This window comes from Scomber japonicus, chromosome 9 (assembly GCF_027409825.1).
Source record: "Scomber japonicus isolate fScoJap1 chromosome 9, fScoJap1.pri, whole genome shotgun sequence".
NCBI lineage: Eukaryota > Metazoa > Chordata > Actinopteri > Scombriformes > Scombridae > Scomber > Scomber japonicus.
The window spans coordinates 38,984,212-39,011,924 of NC_070586.1; the positions used below are offsets into that span (position 1 = coordinate 38,984,212).

Here is a 27,713-nt window from a genome sequence, read left to right on the forward strand (position 1 = left end):
TTTGTATGTATCAAATTCATTTTGACATTAAAAATTGTAAAAACAACCCAAATGTCTTTTATTCTGAAATTTGATGACTTTTTCTGAAGTGGCCCAAAATACACAAAAATGAAAATATGTTAAAATGTCTTTTGTATAGGTGCTACACATGTTTGTCCATTGAGGCTGTTCTGGGTCAAATTTGACTCTGGATATACTCAAAGCAGGATGTGATGTCAACAGAAATCGCCAAAATAACACAGCAGAAAAACGCGTCGATCAAAACTGTTAGAGAATGATTAGGTCACCTCCAGAGTCTACATGGTCCTATCAAGGTCCTACTCTGCTATGGAGACACAACAGTTGAGAGGATGTTCCTGTAAAGTTCCCACCTCCTAAATTTTACCCAGAACTTTAACGGAAACAGGACAATAGATACTCATTCAGCTTCTAAGCACTAAACCCACTCTTACAAGTAAAGTGTGGTTAGTCTGTGTTAGAGCATCACCTCTCTCATGAGGATCTGGGCCCTCTGGACGAACACTGAGGGGCTGGAGACATCAAACCTCTGTTGCAGACCTTCCAGACTCAACTGCTCCACCTTCTCATAGCAGCTCTGCATCTTCACTGGGTGGAAGGCCAACATGGAGATCTTCTCCATGTGCTGGAAGAGGAGGGAAGATTATTTTTTACAAACCACACTGGATCAAATAGTTTGGATTACTGGCTGATGATAATGGATTACTGGTACTGGTTCAAGCATGTGATACTAGATTTTCTAATCTCGATCTCGACCCCCCCCCCCCCCCCCCCCTCACCTGTGCCACGGTCTCCTTAGTGCCCTCATTGAGTGTGTTCTTGCTCATGTCCACCAGCTCCCTGAAGAAGACATCACGGACCTCAGAGAAGCCTCGGCTGGTCGGCTCCATCAGGGCATCCAGGATGGAGCTGATGTAAGGCTCGATGCTCACCTTCAGCAGCTTCTCAGCCTTAGGGAGGACTACAGCTGTGTGTGTGTGGGGGGTTAGTATGGTTCATTTCATGGCTCTTTGCTTTAATATCACTTGTACATTACACCAGGACTGAAAAATAACCTGACATTATCCATTTACATCATGGATCTCTTACTGGCTTACATTACCAGACAGAGGCACGTGTAAGCAAGTTAACAAAGTGGCATTCATGAATTATCTCATTCTGAGGTATGAATGGAATTTAAGAGTGGTGCAGACCTGTTGTCAGACCATCTCTGCCTTTCTTTTTTCCCCTCTCTTTTATTTTTAGCATCTAACTTTAGCATCCAAGCATTCCCAGTACTACAGCACCACAATGTTATTGTATTAATATCTTTTAAATGTTTCAGGTCTTCTAGTACCAAAACTCTTAAAACTAAAATTTTAAATGTGTAATGTGAAATTCTTGTTTTTACTCTGGTTAATACTAATGAACAGATCTCATGAACTCCTCATTAACAGCATGGAAGTTTTAAAAGAAGGAAGGGTCATTATGTCACTGATGTCACTGTGTAGCACATCAACCAAACCACCAAGAAGGAGGGCTTTGAAGCCAATTTGACACAGTGGCCTAACCGTATAATTACACGTCACGTGATGCTATTGGGCCCAAACAGACCCCCGCCCCTCTCCCACTGACTTACATTGTGAAAGAGACGTCTGTAAATCAGCAGATACATTTTGTTGAGTGTGAAACCCCCCGTGCAATGACTCGTTTCATTATCAGACTAAACAACCAGACTGAGAATGCCTGCATAAGAGTCTGTTGCCAATCAGTGCAGATTGTGGTGTCAAAGCAAAGCAGACAAACAACATAATTTGGTCAAGGAAATTATATATTGTATTTATGCAAATCATTTTGTAAGCATGGTAACTTTCAGACAGGAGATATGCATGTTGATCAGGTGTGTGTGTTAAAGGACCAGTGTGTATGATTTAGTGGCATCTAGTGGTGAGGTTGGAGATTGCAACTAACTGAATGTCATGCCCCCACCCTTTATACCTCCCAATATAGGAGAACCTACAGTATGTGATTTTCCTCTCCTTTATCTGCCCATTCATAATCCATCTCACAACTCTTTCAACAGTCTTTCATTTATTCATTCATTTTCCAAAACGCTTATCCTATAGAGGGTTTCAGAAGGGGCTGGACCCAATCTCATCTGTCAATGGGCGAGAGGCAGGGTACACTCTGGACAGGTCAGCAGTACAGGGCTGACATATATTAGACAGACAACCATTCACACTCAAATTCACACTTACAGGTAATTTAGTGTCTCCAATTAACCTAACCTGCATGTTTTTGGTCTGTGGGAGAACTCACGCAGACATGAGGAGAACATGAAAATCTCACATAGAAGGGTACCAGCCGGCAGGCAGCTTCAAACCAATCTTTCATTTAAATAAATTGAAATCTTTTAATACATTTAAGTATAACGCATGCTGAGTGCACACGACTCCTGTTAACTCCACACATTTAATGTGAGCAGCAAAGAAGTGACGAACTGAGAACATTACTGAAAAGGCAAGCATTAAAAAAAAAACAGGCCAAACCTCGAATCTTGTTGGTGACGTGCTCCTTGGAGGTGATGATCTGGTCCATGTCTGTGCGAATGGAGGCCTCTAGCAAGGTGTGGCCCGACTCACACTTCTGTACCACCGCCTCGTACTGGGCTTTGCACTGTTCCTGCACCAGACTGTACACTGCATCACTGATCTGTATACACAGGAGAAACACACCTGAAGCCATGACTCCAAATTCCAGCGAACCAAAGCTACGGTCACTCAGGTTCTATCAAGTAAGTGTGGAAAAAATGCATGTTCTAAAAACTGCAAACAGGCATTAAAAGTTGCTGGGTCATCAGCCAATCAGCAATGTCCTCCTTTGACATGAGTAATGCACTTTATTTGCTCATTTATAGCAATTAATGTTCTAATACAAAAACTATTAACTGCTTCTACAACCACTGTGAAATAACCTTTCATTTGATTTCATTTGGTAGGTTTCTTATGAGGTTTAATTTTAAAGAATACAGATAAACAGTGATACATATGTGAGTTACAATAAAATAAAATAAACAACAAGGGGAGTATCCCACTCTTTTGAATTAGTGGGATTTTTTAATCAAATATTTTGGGGGATGAATGTGTCCCAAACAGTAACAGGAACACATACAGCTGAGATGTTCTTACCAGCATCCAGTTCCTCTGCCTCTCATGCAGTTTGCCTTTGAGTCGAGGAGAGATGAGCTCCCTCAGGTCTGGGAGAAGACCCTCCATCACCAGGTTAGACAGGATCTACAAGCAAAACACACAAATTACAATCACCTCACTCACTAAACTGGTATAAACTGTATTATTCCAGTTAACAGCACGAGCACCATGCTCTGTGGGACAGTTTGTCTCTATCCCGTTTCCAGGCTTCAGACTAACACAATAATGGATCATTTTCACTCAAACAATGACATTCTGTTCGGTGTCCTCGATGAAACTCTGAGGTTAAGAGTCTCAGAAAAAAGGCATTAGGTAAGGGAAGAACTTATCTTATAAGTTCCTTCAGTGAGTCAGCTGCTGAACACAAGTTGTTTATGGAAGCCTCACTAGCGCCATTAATTCTAGCAGTTGACAGTTTAAGATAAATTACATCTAGGAAGGTAAGTGAGATGGTGAGAGAATGGGGAGGTTGCCATCGTAAGGCTATCAACTTCTTGGCAGCTGTCAGGCCAGCTAGGACAATGCGCTTTTTAAGTTTGGTAATATTAACCTCTGACAGATCAATTAGCAAGAGAACAGGTATAATCACTGGTAGAGTCACCGATTGGACCAGAATTGTGAAACAGGAGGAAAATTCCATATCATATGCAAAAAAGTGCCAGAGGCCTTCATAGAACATAGGCTACACGTGGGATCAGTTATCAATTTCATACAATGTCAGCCTTAGCAGATGGCCGATATTTGAAGCCGATATTGCTTTTTCTTTAACCAAAAAAAGAAACATTTATTTACGAAATTAACAAATTAACAATTGTATTGCAGAACATAAATAAATAAAAATAAGAACATAAATATGTAAACATAAATAAAATAACTACAAAAGGCTTTCATCAACATCTACAACACAGCCCTGATGATAAATTGTTTGCTGATGCATACTATTACAAGCTAAATAGACAATCTGGTCTATTTCACAAAATGTAAAATAAAATGTTGGTGTAGGTTAATTAGGTTCATTGTCAACTAATTTTAATATGTTTAAAGAAAACAATAAACTCTAAAAAGTAGTCATTGAAATAAAGTGTTTCATTTGTAAAAGACTGCCATGGTTTCCATTTTTTCTACATAAAACAAAATGTTTTATTATGCCACCTATTACGCAAAGACAACACACTAGTAGGATGGTAAAATAATGATGTCAGATGCACTTTAAGCAACAAATTGTTAAGTTTCTGCTCTAAAAACAAGCAACATGTTGCACCTATGTTTGTTGCATTATCAACTTTAACACGAAAAAATATTCAACCACACATAAACCATTTCTCCCATCAAAGGCTTTCATAGCGTCAAGGGGTTGTCTACTGCTGCATCGACTATATGGAGAAGTCGCCTGACATTGTCTGCAGCTAGCCTCGACTTTATAAATCCATTCTCACATGCGGTGAGCACGCATAATTTCGCCCTCTAGATTGCTGAGGGTGGGGAACCACTTCGGTAGCGATTTTGTGAGGAACTGGACCGTGTTGGACCATTCAAGCCCTTCTGGTAGCCCGACGGCATGGGTGTTGCAGTGCCTGCTCCGATCCTCCATGTTCGCTAGCTTAAGTTGCATCGTCTCCAACGTGTCCTCATGGCTAGCTAGCTTCTAATGGTTAGTTTCAACATCCGACCGTATTTTGTCCAGTTCAACATTGCCGGATCGGAGCAGATACTCTCATTTATAGAAAATAAATCAGCTTGAATGGCTCCTAATTTTGCCTCTGTGTCTTCTCCCTTCTGCTGAAGTTTGTTGAAGCGTGTCTCTAGGTAGCCACGTTGTGTTTCAAGTACAGCTTCGGCTATGTCCTCCATGTCGGACATCCCTCTCGTCTTTACAGCAAGACCTGGCTCCAATTTCTTGCTTGAATCGGTCATGGCGGTTACCACAGTTAGTGGTACATTCGAATGAGAAAAGTAATAGTTGTCAAAACGGTGAAAATCAATAAAACTAGCAATGCTGGGTTGAGCAGGTTCGACCTACGCCACCATCTTGTCCAGCTGATCACCGGAAGTCCCCAATCCGTATTGCACATTCTTTTAAATATAAAGTTCTGTCCAAATCTTATTTTTAAATGGCAATTCTGTGTAAAATATGACAACCTATGATGTAAAGCATCAGGGATTGTGCTATCCATTAAATGTCTCTGCTTCTGTTAGTTTCAATTCAGTTTGATTTATTACTGGAATTTTTGTATCAGTGTTATGAAGCATCTTAAAATTGTTCTTTTCTTTGGATTTCTGGATAATTTACATTGTTTTATTGTATCTTTTGGATCCCCATTAGTCTTCATAGAAATGAAGACTATTCTTCCTGGGGTCCACATTAAAACAAGCAATTATTACAACAATTACATCATTTATACAAAGAATTACACAACACCATTCAACCCGAGTCAACATGACCACAGAAATATATTAAAGAATGCAATGTAAATGTAATATGTAAATGTAATGTAATAAAAGAGTTACATGATTACAGAAGCGTATACACGAGGCAACCTGAAGCACAAAATGCACCAAGCTGTTCAACGCAGATGTATCAACATGACTTCCTAATTTAATAGAAGGCTATTGCAACTAAATATTATAACTAAGCACGGCTTCTCTCAGTTTGACTTTAAAACTCGACATTCCAGTGGTTGTAATTACGTGTGGGGGGAGACTGTTCCAGTGAGCTACAGCTCTATACATAACTGACCTTTTGAGTGCATTGCTTCTAGGTAAAGGCAAGGTGAAGTTGTTTCCTGAGGCCTGTCTAGTACTATAACCATGTTTCACATTTGTCAGTTGAAGTTGTGAAAAAAAAGAAAAAGGTTTATGTGACACATAAGTCTTTCTCAAAAACATAAGACCATAAACCAGTCTCTCCTCCACCAGCATCCATGCGAGTCTTCTATGCATATTCCTGACACTTTCTCTCAGAGCACCTCAGAGCAAGGTGTGCTGCCCTGTTCTGAGTTAGCTGGAGTTTAAAAAGGTCCTTTTTTGAGGCACTGGACCAAACTATTGGGCAGTAGTTTAGAGGAGACAGAACTAAGGCATTAATTCATAGTTTAACCGTTGATTCGTTGAGAAGGTACGTTATTCTTCTGATGTTAGAGATGTTAAAGCTCATTTTGGACACTATATTAATAATGTGCTTAGACCAAGATAGAGTCTCATCAACCGTTACTCCCAACAGCTTGGCCTCGCTGACCTGCTCTATATCAATGCCCCTTATCGACAGACACAGCTTTGGCTCCGACCTGAGTGCATGACTAGAGCCAATAACCATACATTTTGTTTTCATGACATTCAGCTTTAGCTTATTCTCTAAAACCCACTCTGAGACTAGCATTAATTCATGTTGAAGTAATTTTTCCACAGATGTAATGTTTTCTGCAGAGACATGCAATGACGTGTCATCCGCGTAAATTACTGCACCTGCTTGCTTTAATGCATATGGCATGTCATTAACAAAGATGGAGTATAGTAGGGGCCCAAGGCTGCTCCCCTGTGGAACCCCACTATTCAGCGTCACAATAGTTGAGAGGGAGCCGTTAAACATCACACATTGTTGTCTGTTAGACAGATAACTTTTTAATAATTGGAAGAGAGTTATTTAACCTGTAAGCTGAAAGCTTTCTGAGTAACAACTCATGATCTATAATGTCAAAAGCTGCGCTAAAATCCAACAGCACTGCACCTACAATTAATTTCTCATCAATACTTTTTAACCAATGATCCGTAAGAGATGTTAAGGCTGAGCAGGTTGAATAGCCTGTTTTATAGGCATGTTGGTGCTCAGAATTAATGCTATTTTCTTCTAAATACTTCTGAATTTGGATAAAAAGGATTTTCTCCATAATTTTGCCCAAGACAGGCAAAATACTAATCGGTCTACTGTTAGGTCCTGATAGAGGCTCTCTATTATTTTTCGACAGTGTAGTAATCTTTGCAACCTTCCACAGCTGAGGAAAGACACATACATCGAACACAATTTAAAGATATGAAAAATTGCCCTCACCACTATTCTAGCCGATAACTACAATAATCTGGCATCTAAATTATCAATGCCACAGGGATTATCCCATTTAATTGATAACAGAAGTTTCTCTAGCTCCTCTGGTCCAGCTTTCGGAACCTTTGTTTTTATGGTTAGTGCAATAATGTTGTGGTAATGTTGTGTAAATCCTACAGGTACGGACACTGCTTTTGAACATTTCTCTGGGTTGTTAGTAAAGAGATGATCTATGCAAGTTGACGACAGTGAGCCTTGCTTGTTAATATAATTCTTGTTGGCATATTTATGATCTGAGATAGGTTACATATAGCAGCTGCATCACCCAGCCTATTCCTCAAAGCACAGTGACTATTAAACCAGTTGATATTCATATCTCCCACAAAAAAGACCTCAGAGTTTTTGTCAGTTACAATCTGCAGCATACTACATATATTGTCTAAATAATCCACATTAGAACATGGTGGCCTATAACAACAACATATTAATATTGGTTTACAATAAGGAATGTGAAGCCATAAGGCCTCCACACCATTCCTACTTAAATCTTTTCTGATTTTAGCTGGAATGTGTTCTTTCAGAAAAAAAGCTGTGCCATCTCCAAATCTGTCCCTATCCCGTCTAAAAAAGTTGTACCCTTGTATAGAAACTACTGAATCCGCTATTGTGTTATCCAAATGCGTTTCCGAGATGGGCATTATGTGGATATCATTGTCATGCAATATTGAGCTTAACTCATTAACCTTGTTTTTCAAACTGCAGATGTTTAAATGAGCACATTTTAAACCTTTTTTTGGTATTTTAATAGACATGTATGTCCAAACAACTCAAACAAAACAAAACAGAACAAAACAAAGATAAAATAAAATAAAACACAACGAAATAAAATAAAATACGTAAAATAAAATGTACACACTGCTATTTAACACTTAAGTTCAGTAGGCTTCATTTCGGGGTGGAGGTCACAGGAGAGGGAACAGCACTGGTGTTGCGGTTCAGACCACCCCCCCTCACCCTTGGTGGGTGGACGACTAAATGATCAAATTTAAAGTACGCAATTCCCCCTCTGTCCCAAGCTTCTCTCAGTTTGGGCAGCAGCTCCTTTCTTTTCTGTCTAACTGCCTCGGAGAAGTCCTCATTCAGGTAGACCCCTGGGGCGGTTCTCTTTAGCTCCTTCTTTCTAGACCAGACCACTTCTCGGTCTTTGATATACACAGTGTACAGTACCAGTCAAAAGTTTGGAAACACTTTCTCATTGATGTGAATGGTGACTGGTACAGTATATGCAATGACTAAACTAAATATGAAGTTGTATGCATATTAGACAAATTACTAGAGGAAGTCATATTTCATATATTTATATTTTTATTAGAGCCCGACCGATATTATTGGCCGATATTGGCCTATCACAGATATATCGGTATTGCTGTTTAAACCGTCTGATATGTGCTGATATTTTTTAAGATATATAGGTTTCACTGCACTTATGTCATTTTATAAAAAATGTAAAATGCCATGATTCCATTATATATATATATATATATATATATATATATCTTTGTCACAAGTGTTTAGTAATTACATACATAAAAAAGTGTGATTATGTATATATTCTGTATGTATAAGATTAACAGACAATATGTTTTGAATTTTCGGATATCGTTAACAGCCTGAAAAATGCAGTATCGGTCGGGCCCTAATTTTCATAATAGCATATTTTCTATGAAATACATATATAGACATGCAGTGTGTGACTGTTTAGTAAACATACAATAAAAGATAACTACTACATATAATTGTAGAAAGAAGAAGAAGTATGCTCAACAGGTTCTTTTGCAATAAAAAGAAATAAATGAAAACATATGTAAGCTCTCAGTAAAGCCAGGAGTAAATATTCTACTAATTCTTTGCAGATGCCGATTCTTTTTAGTAACAAGAAGTTAACAAGAAGACAACTCTTAAGAGCTTCCAAAAGACAAAGGGGCAGTGGAGGGGCCCTTGGGCACTTGATTTTTACTCTGAGACATCTTGGATAGAGCAGCATCACTACAAGCATGCAGTAAAAAGTGTGCACTCACTGACCTCCACAACTACAAAGTATCTGCTCCAATTTCCTGCTGACCAAACTCAACAACAGTAATTTAGTGTTGGTGGATGACCAACCACTTACTCTCCTGACCGTACACACATACATGCACATGTGTGAAATTGGTGAAATAGAGATCATAAACTCATGAAAAGACCTCAGACATCATAGCACAGTCCCAACAGGGTGAAGCCTTCATTGCATCATAAAGTGACTCTTTAACAAGGTTAGCACAGCAAAAAAAGTAACTATTGTACCACAGCCAATAACTGGAGAACACAAACTGGTTCTGTTCCAAAGCCAATTCACTTAGCAGACCATGTGAGAGGAATTTGGGGAGGGACATCCACACCAGCCAACAGATACTAAATATTTAGCTGTGAATGACCTGTGGGTCAATTCCCCAAGTTGTGTTTAGGATTCATTAGCTAATACACCTATAATCATATCATATTATGATAATGTGATGACTGCAGCATCCAGAAAAACCTGTTCAGTGCCAGAAGAAGGCTATAGAGACCTGGGCCAGACCACGCCTGCCATACAGCACATTTAAAGCCTTTCAATCAGCCTTCAGGGCACACAAAGCATGTTCATAACCAAAGTGAAAGCTGACAGTAAATAATAAACTTTACATGCATGCAATAAACCAGGTTACTCTGAAGTATCAGGCTAAAGCAGGAATTCAGAGAATGCATCTGCATTACTGGTATGACTGTAAGACCCTTGTTCACATCGTGTATGTCACGAGTCAGGTTTCTCCCCTTCCAACTACAATATTTAAGAATAACCGTAAACCCCAGGGGAGGGTGGATGATGAAAGTGATATGTGTAATTAGTGCGATGCTTACCTGTGACTGTACACCACACATCATTTCCCAGGTGCCATAGTGCCCTTTAGCTTGGCGGTAGATTCGTACAGCATCAGTGAAGGCTGGTGTTTGGATTTTATTCTCCTCTGACAAACCTGGAACAAGAATATAGATCTCTGGGTCATATAATATAAAATATATATATGGAGTAGTCACCAGGAGTGTGTCTGTCTGTCTGTCTGTCTGTCTGTCTGTCTGTCTGTCGAGAGAGACAAGATACTTAACCCCAAATTACTCCTGATGGCTACTCCATCAGTGTATGAATGTGTGTGAATGGGTGAAAGTGAAAAGACTAGAAAACCACTATATAAGTACAGTCCATTTACCATTTCATAATTTGTAAGACCTTAATGTGGTTACTATTAATAACTTAATAGGTGTGTCTGTGTGTGTTTATGAGTGTATGTTATTTTAGCTTGACTGGCTGTTTCAAACAGTGGAGTCAAATGGTGCGTGAGAAAGAGGGCCGCTAAGACTCTAAGCTGAACCTCTCTACATTCCTTAAGTTGTCCGGCTTCCAAAGAAAATGAATATCTGCTCAAAGCCAGAAAAGCATGTTAAACACTGAGTGCTGTGATAAAGAAAACATGTTAATTCTGAGATGCTGTTCAGTCTTATTGGACAGTGTGCAAGAACTCCCACCTATGACAAAGCCAGGAAGTGTGTATGTGTGGGGGGAGGGCAGTGATGGGTGCCAGAGTTCCTCGTAGCGCCAGAGGCAAAATCCCCAGACCCTCTCCAAGAGGGTTATTTTATTTTGACTGAGGCTCAGATGGAATGAGAGGATTTCAAACAAAGCCAAAATTGGGATTTCCAACCTCTTCCTCTCGTTCCTCCTTACACACATCACAAGACATCATTCACACTTTCTGGATTTGAAGATTGACTCAAACTCTGCTCAAACCAAATTACAAGTCTTGGGTAAGCCCTTGTGTTATTTTTGGTTTACCCAATTCTCAAAAACCTTAGGTCACAAAATGATACCATTACTTTCCCATCCACCTGTTTTCATGTGTATTTTCAACTTCTCCCATAAAACATCTGAAATCTTAAGAAGATTCCAAATCATTGAAAAAAAAAAGAAAAAGTTAAATATGTAGTAAAGTGGAAAACTTATATTGAAAAAGAGAAGAGGTAATAAATGCTGATGGAAACAGATTGTTCAAACACACTTCAAAGTTACCATGACTGCTTCTACCTTTAATGGCGCTTTTCCACTACAAAGTTCCAGCACTACTCGGCTCGACTCGGTTCCAGGAACAACCTTTTCCATTACAAAAAGATACCTATTCAACGTGAGCAGGGTCGTCATAGCACGGCGAAACTTCCGTTTTATACGCGACACAAACACAAACAATGGAGGACATGGAGGCGATGGTGTACTTGCTGCTGTATGTGGCTTTCTGTCACACACAAAGCAAGAAAATTGAGCCGAAACGCTGTAACGCTGTTGCCGGTGTTTAAAAATGCCGGGTTTGATTCTTGTGTGGGACGGCTCATGACTCTTCCAGCGACAACTCTTCTGACCAATCAGTGGCCGGCAGTCTGTTGACATCACATAGTATCGGCTCGGCTCGCTTGGAAGCTCAGCAGAGCAGGTATCAGTTTTAGACAGAGCTCCCTATTATAGGCCTCCAATCCATCTACTTTATATACAGTTAGCTAGTTTACACTACTTTATATACAGTTAGCTAGTTTACACTACTTTATATACAGTTAGCTAGTTTATACTACTTTATATACAGTTAGCTAGTTTATACTACTTTATATACAATTAGGTAGTTTATACTACTTTATATACAGTTAGCTAGTTTACACTACTTTATATACAGTTAGCTAGTTTACTCTACTTTATATACAGTTAGCTAGTTTATACTACTTTATATACAATTAGGTAGTTTATACTACTTTATATACAGTTAGCTAGTTTACACTACTTTATATACAGTTAGCTAGTTTACTCTACTTTATATACAGTTAGCTAGTTTACACTACTTTATATACAGTTAGCTAGTTTATACTACTTTATATACAGTTAGCTAGTTTACTCTACTTTATATACAGTTAGCTAGTTTATACTACTTTATATACAGTTAGCTAGTTTACACTACTTAATATACAATTAGCTAGTTTATACTACTTTATATACAGTTAGCTAGTTTACACTACTTTATATACAGTTAGCTAGTTTACACTACTTTATATACAGTTAGCTAGTTTACACTACTTCATACAGTTAGCTAGTTTACACTACTTTATATACAGTTAGCTAGTTTACACTACTTCATACAGTTAGCTAGTTTAGTCCAGTGGTTCCCAACCTAGGGGTGGGGCCCCTCAAAAGGGTCAGCAGATAAATGTGAAGGCTGGTGAAATCATTAATGGGAGAGGAAAGAAGAAAAACTAAGTTCTGATACACAAAATGTATTTCCAGTTTTTGGACTTTTTCTCTAATCTTTGATTTTTGCTGAAATATTGGATCATTTGAACATTTATTGAAATAAAAGCATGTGAGAAGTTTAGAGGGAAAAATCACTATTTGGTGAGATATTAACAACTCAGACATCTGAATGTGAGCCGACTACACACTGCTTTTTGGTTTCATCTTTAACAATGTGTTGTATTTTAAAAGCTTGTTATATTATCCATTGTGTCAAATATGCATCTGAAAAGTAACTAAAGCTGTTAAATAAATGTAGTGGAGTAGAAAGTACAATATTTCCCTCTGAGATGTATAAAGTAGCATCACATGGAAATACTACATTAAACTACAAGTACCTCAAACTGTACTACAGTAAAGTACAAGTACTTCAAAATTATACATAAGTACAGAACATGAGTAAATGAGTAAATGCATTTAGTTACTATTAACCACTGCAAACAGCTGACAGACCCAGTTAGAAACTAGCTGGTGGACTTGAAGCTAAACAGCTAAACGCAGAGTGAACACTGGACTTCACACGACTCCAAATGAGTGCTAACGTTGTTGTGAGTATGTTGAGCGTGCAACAGGCAACTGTTTGCTAACATGTTCCCCTTTATAATGTGATAATATCTCAATGTTGTGTTTCAGTCAGATTTCAAAACAGAAGAAAAATATTAAATCTTGAAGCTGAATCAGTTGTTAAGATTGTTGTTAGCTTTAAACACATTGTACAAAAAGAGAGAAACAATAGAAAATATGCAAAATGAGAGAGGAGGAGAGGGCAGGACTCAGTAGGGGCCCATGGATCATTTTAGGCCCCAGAGCCCCCCTGGTCTATTAATCCCACCATGCATTACATGGACAGAACCCACTGTTTGAAGGATGACTTGTTTACCTGGGCTGCACACACACCTTGTTTAACAGGACTGTTAATAAAAAAGAGTGAGTGCAGGTCTATGAAGCGCTGCTCTGTGCAGCACACAAAGAACATATGGAGTCATTCAAGCGCTCATACGTCATGCAGCTGGCCTGTGTCACAGCTGAGGCATGTTAACTATTGGTGTCATTTCCTCTTTCTCCTTCCTCACAGCTCACACAGGTTTCCAATCAGCGCTCAGCACTGTGGAGACATTAAGCATGCTAATCTGGTTTAGAGCCGAGACCATCTGAAAAACCATTGTTTCAACTCTAGTTTTATGACAGCCAATATAAAATGATCTTTCTCAGACCTGAAGAGAACACACTCTGAAATAAAAAGGCAACAGAATCAGTCAGAGCTGGATGGATGTCAGGAATTTAAAGAAATGAAATGAAGAGAGTGGAAGAGTGCAGACTAAACAAAGTGACAGTGTAAAGAAGCACTCACATATCACATCTCTCAGTTACCATGGCAGCTGTGCAGGTCACTGTATGATACTTGGATGAAGCTATATTACATTATGTCTGAAGTGCACTATGCTGCATTCTGTGTTCTGGATTCCTCATAAAAAAGTCCAGACTGACACTGAACACTGAAAACTACTCACAACTGTGATGACTAGAGCTGTGTTGTGGTATCGACCGAAATAGATCCATACCAAGTAGTATGGAAACATCTCCCATCAAATGATTCCTGCAATCAATCCTTTTTGCACCCAGAGCTAGAAAATATTACTTTTATTCTATAATTGCACCCTGATTGTTTGAGAAAATTCTGTGTGAATTTCAGAAATGACACACTGTTACACAAACGCCATAGAAAGGCTTTAAAGGGGAAACAGCAGAATGTGACACATGCAGTTCCACTGGCTTTTGTTCCTGTGTACTTCAAAACAATGTGTGCAACAATGATGATCTGTGCTCAACACTAATTTAGTAACAAGACAAACCTCTACTTATTTCATTCTTACTTGCATCCTACATAACTACTAACTGTCTGAGAATGTAAGTACAGGTCTGGTGTGCAGACCCAAGCACCTGTCAGTTAATGAACCCTCTGCTAAAAGAAAACCACACAGGTGAAGTCAGAACAAAGCCTCATTATAAGCATCAGCTTCCTCTCTGGTCCTCTTGCAGAACTCTAGTCTGAGCTAATCACTATGGCAACTACCTAAATGCACACTGTGATGCATTGACTGCATTCCTCCACTTTCAGTCCTGTGCCAGTTTCACATTGGCCTCTCTGATGAAGGACTCTAAATCCACAATCTTTACTTGTACTCCAACCTGACTATTATGTCAAGGATCATATCAGGAATCCAACTTTAATTTTCAGGCTTTGAGCTGGTAGCTAACCAGCATTAGTGATCATGCTTTTTTAGGACAGCAAACAGTGAGGTCATCCGTTTTCAGAGCAGCTTCATCTGTCAGCAGCTTGTCAAAAGAAACTAAAACTACGTCCCAACGATCCCCATGTACACTTACTTGTGTTACGCCTGTTGGACAGAAGCATAAAAGCATAAAAATGTGGATGTTGATTTTGATGGAATGAAATTCTAAGCTTACAGTGATTAAAACCAGCGACGATGTGACAGAACAAAGACAGACAACTCCAGGAGAGAGAGAGATAGAGGGTCTGGAGTCTCTCACGGGAACGTCACAGATACAGGGTTTGCATCCAAAAACACTTGACCACCAGGAAACCCTCCAGCTATGCTTCAAGTACACTTGAGTAAATCATCACATCATACAATGACTGAGTTTGTTATATGGAAAATATGCTGCATTTCCTTCAAACAGAGCCAATTTGTAACATATCCCTCCAGTGAATTCTCATTATACAGTGTGCAGTGGATTAAGAAGTTTGTCCACTGAAGAAATGTGTACAGCATAAACACAGTGACACCCAAAGGTGCTTCAAAGTAGGGCTGGCGTATATGGATAAAATCAAATATCACTATTTTTTTTAACCAAATACTAAGGGATGACTGTTGATGCTATCACAAAATATTTACACAATAAGATTTTTGAATCATCAGTAATGTGGATATAATGACTAAGTCGGTAAAAGGCAGATCATAGAACAGCTAGAATAATCTGGTAAATTCAGAAAATAACATCATTTTGCTATAATGCCGTATCACAATATTACAATATGCCAAACCAGCCAGTCAGTTAAACCTAAGTGGGTAAAAAGCAAATAACAGAAAAGTTAGAACACCAGAAAAAAACACCTATGCTACATCACAATATTATGATATCCACAAATTCTAAAATGATATCTAGTCTGATATTTTGATATTGATATAATATTGATATATTGCCCAGCTCCAGCTACAATACATTTCCTGCACTGTTCACTTTCCATCCAGATATACTGCTGCAAGTCAGAGTTTGTGGTTAGTATCTCTACATTTCCACACTCGGCTGATACATCACACTAACCCATGTAGTGACACACCCATCACCTCTGCAAACGGTGCAACATTGCCCAATTTGGCATGAACGAGGTACGCATGTATCCTTTGCCGTTTCTCTCTGTTAAGAGAGAGACAACTCATAACCACTTGCAACCCCTCTGCTGTCATAAAGTACAGCTGTGCTGGAAATCAACAATTCGATTAAGTCAATTACAAGGATTGCAGAGCATCTTCTTGCTTTCTAACCATGTTTGGTCAATGCTCATCAGCTGCGCTACAAGATACTGAGACAAAAGAAAATGCATTCAAGCAATTGCTCTCCAGAATGTTTCCCAAAATACACAGCATGATGTTGTGGGGGGAGGGGGGCTTGTGCAAAAATTAATGGCTAGTTTCTGTTGCACCACTGAGGAGCCTAGCAACCACCTGCAGAAACCTGGGAGAGATCGCACCTTCAATCTCATATCCACCAACCAAGTCAGGTCATATAAAAACTCCTGTTTAAGACTATCCCTTACACACTTACATACAAAAAGTACTTCAATGAAATCACTTCAAGTTAATCTTCTCAGTTTATCTCATTTTAAAATGGATTTGCATCATATCCATGAAACCTTCCACCATCTCTATGAGGAACATGCAGGGGATCAATTCTTTTCTGTTTGGACAGCAAAACTATTCTATTATCTGCCTTTTACCCACTTAGTCATTATATCAACATTAATGATGATTATTTATCAAAAATCTTATTGTGTAAATGTTTTGTGATAGCATCAATAGTCATCCCTATAATATTATCGCAATATCGATATTGAGGTATTTAGTAAAAAATATTGTGATATATATTTGTGTTCATATCACCCTGCCCTAATGGAACCTTTCACTTCATTTATAGTCAAACCACTAAACCCTCAATCTGATCACAGCCAAATGACTGTGTTCACAAACAGAGACCTATAGTCTGTTTAACATCAGGAGAACATACTGATGGGCTCCGAACTTCACACAGTTCTAGGAATTGGGAGCCAACAAATTCAACCACTCTTTGAGAACTTTCTGGACACCACGTCTGCTCACAGTAAAGACGTCATGGACCAAGCAGTTAAAAGCATTAATCACATCTGACTACAGCTCACGAATCCCAACTGAAGAAATGCAGCAGCCACAAAACCCCTAAAACAAAGAGACCAATTGGTTTGATATGGAATGCCCACAAAAAAGAAAAGAACAATTATCCAACCAAAAACACAGACACAAGCACTCTAGACGTGTGCCTCCTTTACTGTGGCATGCTAAAATAATACAAACATACTGTCAAGATCAAAAAGGCTCAGTACACACAATAACAACTGACAATAATTTAGGAGTCCATAAACACAAATACATTCTGGGAAAATTGGAAAAACCTAAAAAGTAAACCCAATGACCCTGTGATACAAAACGGAGACATTTGGTTGAGTCACTGCGAGAAACTATACGGAAACATTCTTATCAAATCGGATGCAGAACAAACACATATAACTTAAAATTGAAACAAGTTAGAATTGAGAATCAAAGACACCAAGAACCTTTTAGCCCTCCTGATTACTGAGCTAGACCTGGGGAAAAAAGCCACCACCTAAAACCCCCAAGAAAGCGAGTGATCTTGACGACATCTGATTTACAGATAGAAATCTGACACTGATAACTACCAAGGAACACAATGTCCTGATAGCCATGTCACCATAACTGCATTAATTAGATCGATATATTGTCTCAGAAATAATCGCAATAAACAATATTATTGTCATTTGAAGATCATTTTATACCACTGATATAAAGATAATATGATAGTATAATAATGTAAGGGGTGTGGGAGGTACTTATGTATAAACCCAGACTGTCATTATGGTTGGGGAGTTAATTCTTCACCTTTAATTCTTCCTACAGTCTCCACTCAGGACGTACACAGTGAGGAATGGAGGACACTACTTGTTTAGCCAATGTGACATGAATAGCCTCTTAGCTGCTAATGTGAAAGGAGGTCAAAAATTGATGAATGTCATGTCCATGTATCATATGCTAAGTCCATATATAGACATGATGATGTTGATAATTATGTTACTGTATAATGTAGTTATTGGGACAGGCCTGTGTCAAAGTCAAAGTGCATTCATACCAAATGATCACACATTAGATCTCATTCACACCCAAGTCAACAAATATGTTCCTCAAAATAAAAAACTAAACATCTGCATTTGCATGTTTCATTCATTAAAAAAGCATTTCATTCAATTAGGCACGGTTATTTTACAAACTGCTTAAAAGTGGTGCATGACTTGATAAAATCCATTTACACAAACAACATGTGCAGCCTCAAGACTGGACACAAGAGAACATTGTTTATCACCTGACCTGCCAAACATCTACATTAACCTTCCTGTTGTCTTCTCATCATAAGAAGTTAGAAATTATTAGACCTTTTAAGACAACTCTATTCCAACTTATTAGCACAGGTTTTACACATTTTGGAAATATGTGTAAATTCATTTAAATGAAATCATGCCTCATTTTTGAGTTAAGCAGAAATTATTGTGTGTGAATTGTGTTAACTAAGTTTAAGACCAGAGGAAAATATGTTGATGAATTATCACAGACTGGTGAATGTCAAAGTTTAGTCAGGAAATCAAAATGGACCCGGGGAGAAAAGGAGGTTTAATGAATCGGCCCTAACCCTAACCCTCCTAACATCCAAATACTGCAGTCTTTTAAGAAAGGTATCCACGATCCCCGATGGGCCAATTATTGTCCAGTTTTTTTAAGTCCACAGACATTCTGAAAATCCCTGGTGTGGGACCAGAAACCATTTAAGAGACTTAGTCTCAGTTCTTAGAAGGGTCCGGGGGAGTCCAGCTCAGTCCTTTGTACCATAGAAAGCTTAGGAATACTTTAAAGTAACATCAATACAATCTGGGACACACACACACACACGTCAGCAACTTGCTCGTTTTTCCTTATCCTGGAAAATCTCCTGGACAGAGAGAGACTGGCTGAGCAGCTGTGAAGAGCTAACAGTTGCTATCATTAAATTTAGGTTGCCTTAAAAAGACTCTAAACTAATAAATCTGGTTTTCACTCATCCCATTCTCCCCAACTATTCAGATTTTCAAGAATCATCCTTGAAGCTTTTTCCACTCATTGGCATTTATTGTGACTAACTAAATCCAGCTCAGATCTGTCTGTTGAAGTCTGTGTTGCAACTACAGGCTGTGTGTGATCATGTGCTCTACAATTATCATCATTTCTATTTTCTTTCCTTCTGTTTTTTTGGTTTTGTCTTCCTCTTTGTGTGGTGTGCAGCACTTTGTTTCAGCTGTGTTATTTGTAAAGTGCTATATAAATAAAGTTATTGGAATACAAATTCTGGACTCAAACTGTCAAATCCCAGTTTGACAGATGAAAGTGACCAAGCGGATTTCAATTCATTTTTAAACTAAGATTGAGCAAAAAATGAAAAATCAAAGTCACGATAAATGACTGTTTATTTTGTAGGCCTGGGATGTTATGCTCATCTGTTGATTTGATACTATGGTGATGCTTGGGTGCAGATTCAATACACAAACGATTCATAACCCATCATATTGTGTACCAAACAATTCACTAGTGTCTTCAGTCCACTGAAACACAATATGAAACAAGACTGGGACGGTCCGCAGCCTTTTTATTTTAAAAAGTGAACTGCATTAATGAATAAAAGTCATTCATTTGAAAGCATCTTACAGTCTCCTGCCTGTAGAAGAATAATAAGTCAGCTCAGAGAGAGACATCACTGTGCACACACTGACTTTTTGAGGTGAAACAGACTGAGCACAGCTGCTCCGCTCTGCTTAGTCTCTGAGTGACAGCGCAGACAATATTCACAATATACTTCACCATCATTTTTTAGTCATTAAATCAAAACATGCTTGCAACCGCTGCCTTTTTGAATATAAATTACAAGCTAATTCTTGAGCACTGTGCACTGTCAACTGGTTTGCGGTTGACTTCCACCTTTTTCATTCCATCATTTTCAAAATGCAGCAGCCAGTAATACAAGTTGAGTTAGATTAGGCAGGGAACGCCAGACTGATCTTGTGCAAGGACATTCTTGCCCTCACTTCATCTCAACTTTTCCCACAAAATGTCCCTGTGGCACTACGCCAAGTGAGCAGAGAGTAAATTGCCCAATATGTTTAAGCCACAGATATTTAGTCTCAGTGGAAGCCACTTGGTGGGGAGGCTTTGAGCCACTCCCTTCAGCCACAGGAAAAAAAATCTAAATATCCACATTTATCCCATAAACCTGCCAAACAGTATCAGAGCAGTCCTCTGTATTACTATGTATTTAAAAGTGTTTCATATTTTATTAAACATATAGAATGATGTATACCTGCTTATTAAAACGGGGATATGCAAACTTATAGTCCCCAGAAGTACCAAGAAGAAGTCTAAAAAGGTAAATGTTTAAACCTTTAATGCATTCATAAGCTTCTGTGTGTGTGTTTGTGTGTTCTATCAGGACTCACCATCATTGGCGTGTCGGACACAGTCCTGGAGGACAGCGTGCCACTTCTGCTGCTCTTTCTCCGTCACCACGCAGAAGTAGTAGTGACGGCCGTACGGGTGCCACAGGATCAGAGGGAACTGGGTGGGACACTTCAGGAAGGGTGAACTTCCCACCTTGGCTTTCACACCTGAGAAAAATCAAAAAAGATCAACGCTCACACATTTCATATATATATATATATATATATATATATATATATATATATATATATATATATATATATATATATATATATATATATATATATATATATATATATATATATATATATATATATATTAAATGTGTTCACATTTAAATCTCAACAGCAGTAGCCTATGAGTGTTTGCATTCTTTATGAAATTAAAGATAACAGACATAATGAGCTCTGCTTCACCTTTTTATATATTTGAACAGCATTAAATTAAGGAAGAGCACCGCTGATAAGTATCAAACCTGGATGACACCCATCCCTACAAATAGCACCTCATCTCTGATCATGATGTAATAAGTTATAAATAAGGCACTGAGGATGTTAGGAATGATCTGATAGGCTATACTTACAATATGTGACACTATCAGTTAATGCAGCAATGATATTTGATCCGCCCTTTATTATCCCATTCTAGTTACTGCCTCGCTTTATGATTTACAGATGAATATGAACTCAGTGTTCTGAGCAATATCTGGAGGGCTCAAACCAGCTTTCTCTCATTTTTAAAGGATTAAATATGACATTTATATGAGCAGCTGCCCTCCTGTGGGCCCCCTCAGGCCTACAGTACAAACACCACCTCCATTCCTTTTCTCACTTTTCCCACAGTCTCACACCCTCACATAATAAATATATCATCTTAATTACTAGAATTCCACTTTAGAATGTTTTAATACCTCTGGATGTTCTTAATGTTGATTTAGAGGCAAAGCAAGAATGAACTTGTTGGGAACATTATGAAAACCTTTCCTTTTTTGGACCGCTGATCTTAAAAATGGTCAACTATAAACTGAATCCCAAATTCATGGCACTCAGCATGGAAATGTTGCATAATGGAAGCTTCAGCTCTTGCTCCTCCTCCTCATCATCATCGTTCATTGTTACCTGGCAGGCTGTTGCTGATCAGATCGAGGTATTGGTCCATAGATGTCAGCACTTTGTGGCCAGCGCAGTTGATGGTTCCTTTGGGATGGAGGCGTCTGTCATGGGCCTGGTAGACAACACAGAGAGCAGAGTACAGATGTTACAGATGTTACACAGTGAATCCAGCAAATACCAAATACTTCTGATTCCACACTGGGTGCTTTTTTTCCTCCCCCGCCCCCCCCCGGGCCTCTCTCTCACCGCTTTGCTATCAAAGTAGTTGATGTTGTAGGAGTCTGGGACAAACAGGAAGCGGTTTCTCCATTTCTTGTTCTCCTCCAGGTACTGAAAGAGCGAGCCAGAGAAGATGGACTTGTTCTCCAGAGGGATCTGTGGGGGGAAACGTGACACCTTTCAACTCAAAACACCCGTAAGCTGTACAGACAGTCTGGAGGAATTAAAAGGGAAGCAGTGAAAAGGCAGTCTGTGTTTGTATTATAGAAATGCACATCTCAAATGAATCTATTAGGAGGTTGTTTCCTCACAACCCAACCCCCTCACCCCCTCCACCACGCAGCCACCCAGTTAGCATTCCTCAATTCACTCTTAAACCAGGCCATTAAAAAAGGAGTGCAACCTCACAGCTTTATGTAGGCAGCTCTGTAAGTGTGTATGTGTGCCAAAGAAAAACCTGATTTCAACATTAAGGATCTTCCAGTATCATAGTACCACATACACATGTTGTCACATGTATTTTAAACTAAAGTATTAAAAGTAATAATCTCTCCCTACAGTCAAAAAGGTGTTTCCAGCATGTCTGAATGAGCTTTACTGTGCAGAATGGCTTTTACATGTGTTTACTGAAGAAGAAAGTTCTAAACATATCACATTTTTATTCCCTGCAACATTTTCAAAGTCTTAAAATAAATGTCTAGAGGGGATAAATCTAAATCTTACTAGCTGCACTAGAACTGGATGTACTTTGTAATACTGTACGGTATGCAGAGACTTGAGATGACACGAGGCTCTGTACCAAGTCAAACTCCTCAAATATAAACACAAACAAAGAAAAACTTCACTCTGTAAATAAGAGGGTTTTTTGGCACTTGAAAAGTTTGGATTGTCAGTCAGAAGACACATTTTGGTGAGTACAGTGCACCATTAATGCTGAACTGCTCTCTTTAGGTTTAAACACTTCTGGGCACCACCAATTGAGTATGTGTCTTCATGTATGAAAGTGTGTGCTGCAATGTTTCCTGGGCTTCATATGAAAGGCAAACAAGGAAGAAAAGAAGAATGATTAAAATATAAAAAGAACATCAAAATTAGGCTTTCTGATATAACAATCAGATATATTGTATATAAAACCTTTAAAGATTGTAAGTAAAAATCAGGATATCATTTGATTTTTCACTATAAAAAATACTGACTTAATTTCTAATAACTTTCTAGCTCCTGGCACAACTGGGCTTCCATACATTTGTGTTCAGTTGTGTATTTGATAAAACTGGACTAGGTCAAAGCCTTTGTATGATCAATGTGTCTCCAGTTTGTTAAATGCAGTGGAGGTGTTCATTGGCAATTTTGGTCCCAGTAATATGTGTTGTTAAAGTGTACTGAAGTAGCATCACATGACATGTTAGCATCACATGACATGGTTAAGCAACCTTTGAGTAAAAAAAAAAAAAAAAAAAAAGGTTATGAATGCAGTTCATGAACAGTCACACAATGCTTACTTCCTCCACCATTCACTGATGTTACTCAGGATGAATCCCAGCCAGGCAATGACAGAGAGTCTATTCACTTCCTATTAACACCATTTTACCAAAATTGGCTGCAATTCACCTAGAGGGCGCTAGCGAGGTATTCCTCAATGAACGGGACAAAAATGCTAAAATAATTATTTAAACTACTTGACTAGATAAAAAAAGCCAAACTTTATTTCAGTGTTTGCAAATATAGTATAGATTATATACAGTATCAGAACTGAAATGAAAAAATACTAATGTCATTAGGTTTTTCCAACAGGGGAGGAGACTGTTTCACACACTGCTAGCATTCTGTGAATGTATGACTGATGGTGACAGGACTTCCCTTCCTTGATGATGGCACCTGGAGTCTATAGAAGTTTGGAATGAAGTTAAATGAACATGTAAAGGAGGACCAGGAGGATCAACAGCTAAATGTAGATCTGGCTAACGTAATCGCTGCTAACGTTACAGCTGCTAACTGGTCTTAATAACTATGCTCCACACTCACACAAGTTTGAATGCTGTATAGTGGCACATGACACCAAAAATACTTAGAGATGTATTTCACCATTCTTTCTGGACTACCTCACGATCACAACCTGAAGTTCTGATAGTGGGAGTTCTCCTATTAGGAACTCTCTGGCAATGATCATGTGTGTAAACTTTGAAATGTGTGAGTAGTGAAATTCAGCCCCTGCATTGTTAGTGATAGGTGGGAAGTTAACTGTGAGGAAGTTAATGTGGGTGAATAGAATATGTCAAGTTGACTTCAAGTAATAAAAACTTTTTTTCTTTATCCCCATTCTTGTCATTCCTGATGCTAGTAACTTGCAGTGGGAGTAACACCAAATAATTTTGAAAGAGAAACAGCCAATGAAGAAACTCCAACACTGGGCTGGTCACAGTAGTTGTGTAACTTCAGTAGAGTGATTGAGTAAGTGAGTGAGGAATACTCATGGTTATAGAGCTGGTCCATGACCATTTTTGGGGAAAGAGGATGTTTTACCTTGCGGTGTAGTAGCTGGGGCTGCGGACCACCTCCACCCTCTATGTCAAAGCGAACCTTGTTGAAAAGAGCCACTGCATACTGCTGCTCATACAGGCGCCCAAACTCTCCCATCACCTCCCCGGTCTGAGCTGCAACACACACACACACACAGTGGCGTTAGGCATTTTTCATTTACACAATAACTATGGAAATGTGCAGTGAAGCACGATGAGCATTAAGGCTTTTCTACAGTAGACTTGGTCAACATTTATTTTCATCAGTGTGCTTCAGGAAAGGTCAACAAATACAGTTATTCAGAAAAATGAGACAATTTCACAGCCCATGAGAGAAAGTTGAAAAGATCTGATGAAAGTCAATAATTCAATATTGTGAACATGGTTGTATGTGAATTCTTCTATTTACTGTACAAAGTTATACTTAGCTGAAATGAGGAAAAAACACTCAAATGAGACTTTATTGGTCTGAAAGACAGATCAGCTAAGCACTGCCAGCTTTCCTTTCTTGTGTCGTGTGGCCTTCCAGCTCAGAGTTATTCATGTGGGAAATGTTTAGAGTGAAAGTCAAACACAGCCATGGTGTAAAGACATGTCACACTGTTCTATTTGTATTTTATCAGTGAGTCCACATCACTGCTATTTGCTAAAGCTCAGCTTTCTCATCCTTCACACTGTACTCTTGCAAAAGGAACACCTGGATAGTTATGACTCATGGAAGATATTAATAAAACATTTTTTTAACTCAAATAAATGTTTGTTTCTGGCCCAAATCCTTTCACAGTCAATCAATACAGGTAGTAGCTCTGCATTAGGTAGCATACTGTACCATGATCACTCATTTATTTCAACTAAACCCCACTCACACTCCTGCTCCCTGAGATACTCACTAGAAAAACAAATGTGGTTTAATCCGCTGCTGAAAATAGTCCCTTACAAATGCACTATTTGTTTGTTAAAAACTACAGTGACATACATTTTTAGTAAATTATTTAATTAAGTAATTACATTTTGTGTGTGTGTGTGTGTGTGTGTGTGTGTGTGTGTGTGTGTGTGTGTGTGTGTGTGTGTGTGTGTGTGTGTGTGTGTGTGTGTGTGTGTGTGTGTGTGTGTGTTTAATGATACACATTTGTGAACTGTTTTTAAAGACCTATATCTACAACCAGAATCAATGGGCCACAGTCGTGGAGTAATGAACTAAGACTAGTTCAGAACTAAACTGTTGTTTCCGGACTTTTTTCACTAAGATAAAATTAGTGTTGATCAATATATGGTTCCAGCATCAATGTGTGCAACATGTGTAAATTGCCTAACTGGAACCAAACTGCTCTGCATGGATGGATAATACATTGGAGATTTGGCATGGTGCCTATAATGTAAATAGGCAGTGAAAGAGTCCTCCCATAATCCCTTATCTAGCACCAGCGTTTCCCATTAATCACCATAAACGTCGGTGTATAAGTCGCACCTTAAACGCAATATTATTAATTAAAAAGTGAGGTGCGTCTTATATGTTTCGTATTCACCAGTAAAATACAGAGAGGTTGGATCTGGATATGATTACAGGTATGTAAAAGACTGTCCACTGACCCGTTAATGCTGCATGTTGTACAGAAAAATAAAAAATAAAACCAGACGGGTTCACTTGGCCAGTGCTGATTCAGTGTGTTTCGGTATTTACAGACCAAACTGACCCATTTGACAGCAGCAGATGTTCAAGCTATTGCTCAGTGGCATCGACACACAGTATGAGCACAGATCTGAGGAATAAAAGTTTCACTAACTTTGTTATTTTTCCAATGGATGGAACAGAGGACGATGCTTTGTTTGACTCTGGGACTGACACAGAGTACAGTGTTCTTGGTGAGACTTACTGCGACTTGGGCTTAATATTTGCACATAGTGACAGCTCTGATGAAGATATTTTGGGACTCGAGTAAGCACACAGCTACACATATCAAATATGTAAAGTTACTGTGTTCTTTTAAAAAAGGTTTAATTTGATCTGGTCTGAGTTAATATACTGGTCCAGCTCAATTATGCAAATCATTACTGGACCATTAACCATTAACCTGACACATTGTTTCAGGTGTTTGAATTGTGTTTCTAATAAAAGTAAATTGAGAAGGTTTTGAAGTATAAATTAATAGTTACTGGTACATTCAAATAAACCAGTCTTAGAAGATAGAAAAGTGGTTTTCCCAGCATGACATTCTCCAAAATAGACTGAGACTTATACACCAGTTTTTATGGTATATGGACCCTGGCGGCCCATCATAGTCTATTTTGTGCCACCCAGTTTCATAGAGAGCCAAACATGTCTGTACACATCTCGCCATAGTAGAACTACAGTTGAAGAAAAAGACTGTAAGAACTTAGCAACGATTGTTCTTTGTTTGTCATAGCCTGATGAAAATGTATGGATACGCCCTAAAGCAAATATTCTACAGTGTTATACCCTCTAAAATAGGCTATGCAATTTAAATGGGGGAAATACAGATAAGTTTACATGAAGGCTATGCCTGCGCGAAACATAGGCTAACATTATGATTGTTGTCTTCTCTTCATTATGGATTAAACTGCAGTGTTCATTTTACTTCTAAATTCTAACAAGTGAATAAAGTATACAATAAAAATGTATCAAACGACAGCATTAACATTTTCTTTTCCCCTTTAAGTCAGCTAACGTTTGTAGCTAGTTAGCTTGTTAGGTAACTAGCTTGTTTGATAACAAGTATTGCTAACAGTATTGTACATGTTTATGTATATGTTCCTCAGTAATGAACTAGTTGAACTTAATGACTTTTGCTTTCTTTGTTTCAGAGCTGAAATATGGATATTACTCTAGAACATTTATGACCTGGTCGAATTTATTTCCCATGCTTTGAGAGTGTGAGCTTTTTGCTGTGTCATCACCATTCATAACTATACATCCAGAAGGTAAATTACTAAAGCACTACATTGTTTAGAGCATAAGTTTTGTATAGGTTTAACCTTTTAGTGTTGCTCTCAGAGTGCACCACAATGATGCATTTGACTTAAAAATGTACATTATTTTCGTACTGGGGAGTTGGATCCCCCCTGGAGGGTCAGACTAAGGTCCAACCACCATAGTCTCTCAAAATCCTGTGGGAAACACTGTTAGCACATACCTCCTCTGTATCTGCTTCCTTTTGGAGGCTTTCTTATAAACTTCCTAAATGTGTCTGAGTCAAACACACTCACATATCTTTCATTGTAATAAAGGGGATTCTGGTAATATAAGGATTATAAGAGCAATAGCAATTAACAAATGGATCTCCATCTGCTCTTGATAAATATGTCCAACATTTCAGTAGGGAGGAGGGATGAC

The 27,713-nt window shown here is 38.5% G+C and overlaps 1 protein-coding gene across 1 annotated transcript in view; it reads right to left on the reverse strand.

The window, feature by feature from the left end:
• The window catches only part of LOC128365004 (protein Niban 2-like), a 50,455-nt gene that overhangs the window by 5,355 nt on the left and 17,387 nt on the right, over positions 1–27,713 (reverse strand). Inside the window, exons 2-10 of the mRNA XM_053325620.1 lie at positions 24,366–24,496; positions 21,870–21,998; positions 21,630–21,735; positions 20,511–20,678; positions 10,183–10,298; positions 3,186–3,290; positions 2,547–2,709; positions 798–985; positions 488–643 (exon numbers count right to left, since the gene is read on the reverse strand). Of these exons, the coding sequence (XP_053181595.1) occupies positions 488–643; positions 798–985; positions 2,547–2,709; positions 3,186–3,290; positions 10,183–10,298; positions 20,511–20,678; positions 21,630–21,735; positions 21,870–21,998; positions 24,366–24,496 (1,262 nt within the window). The remainder of the gene's footprint in view (positions 1–487; positions 644–797; positions 986–2,546; positions 2,710–3,185; positions 3,291–10,182; positions 10,299–20,510; positions 20,679–21,629; positions 21,736–21,869; positions 21,999–24,365; positions 24,497–27,713) is intronic.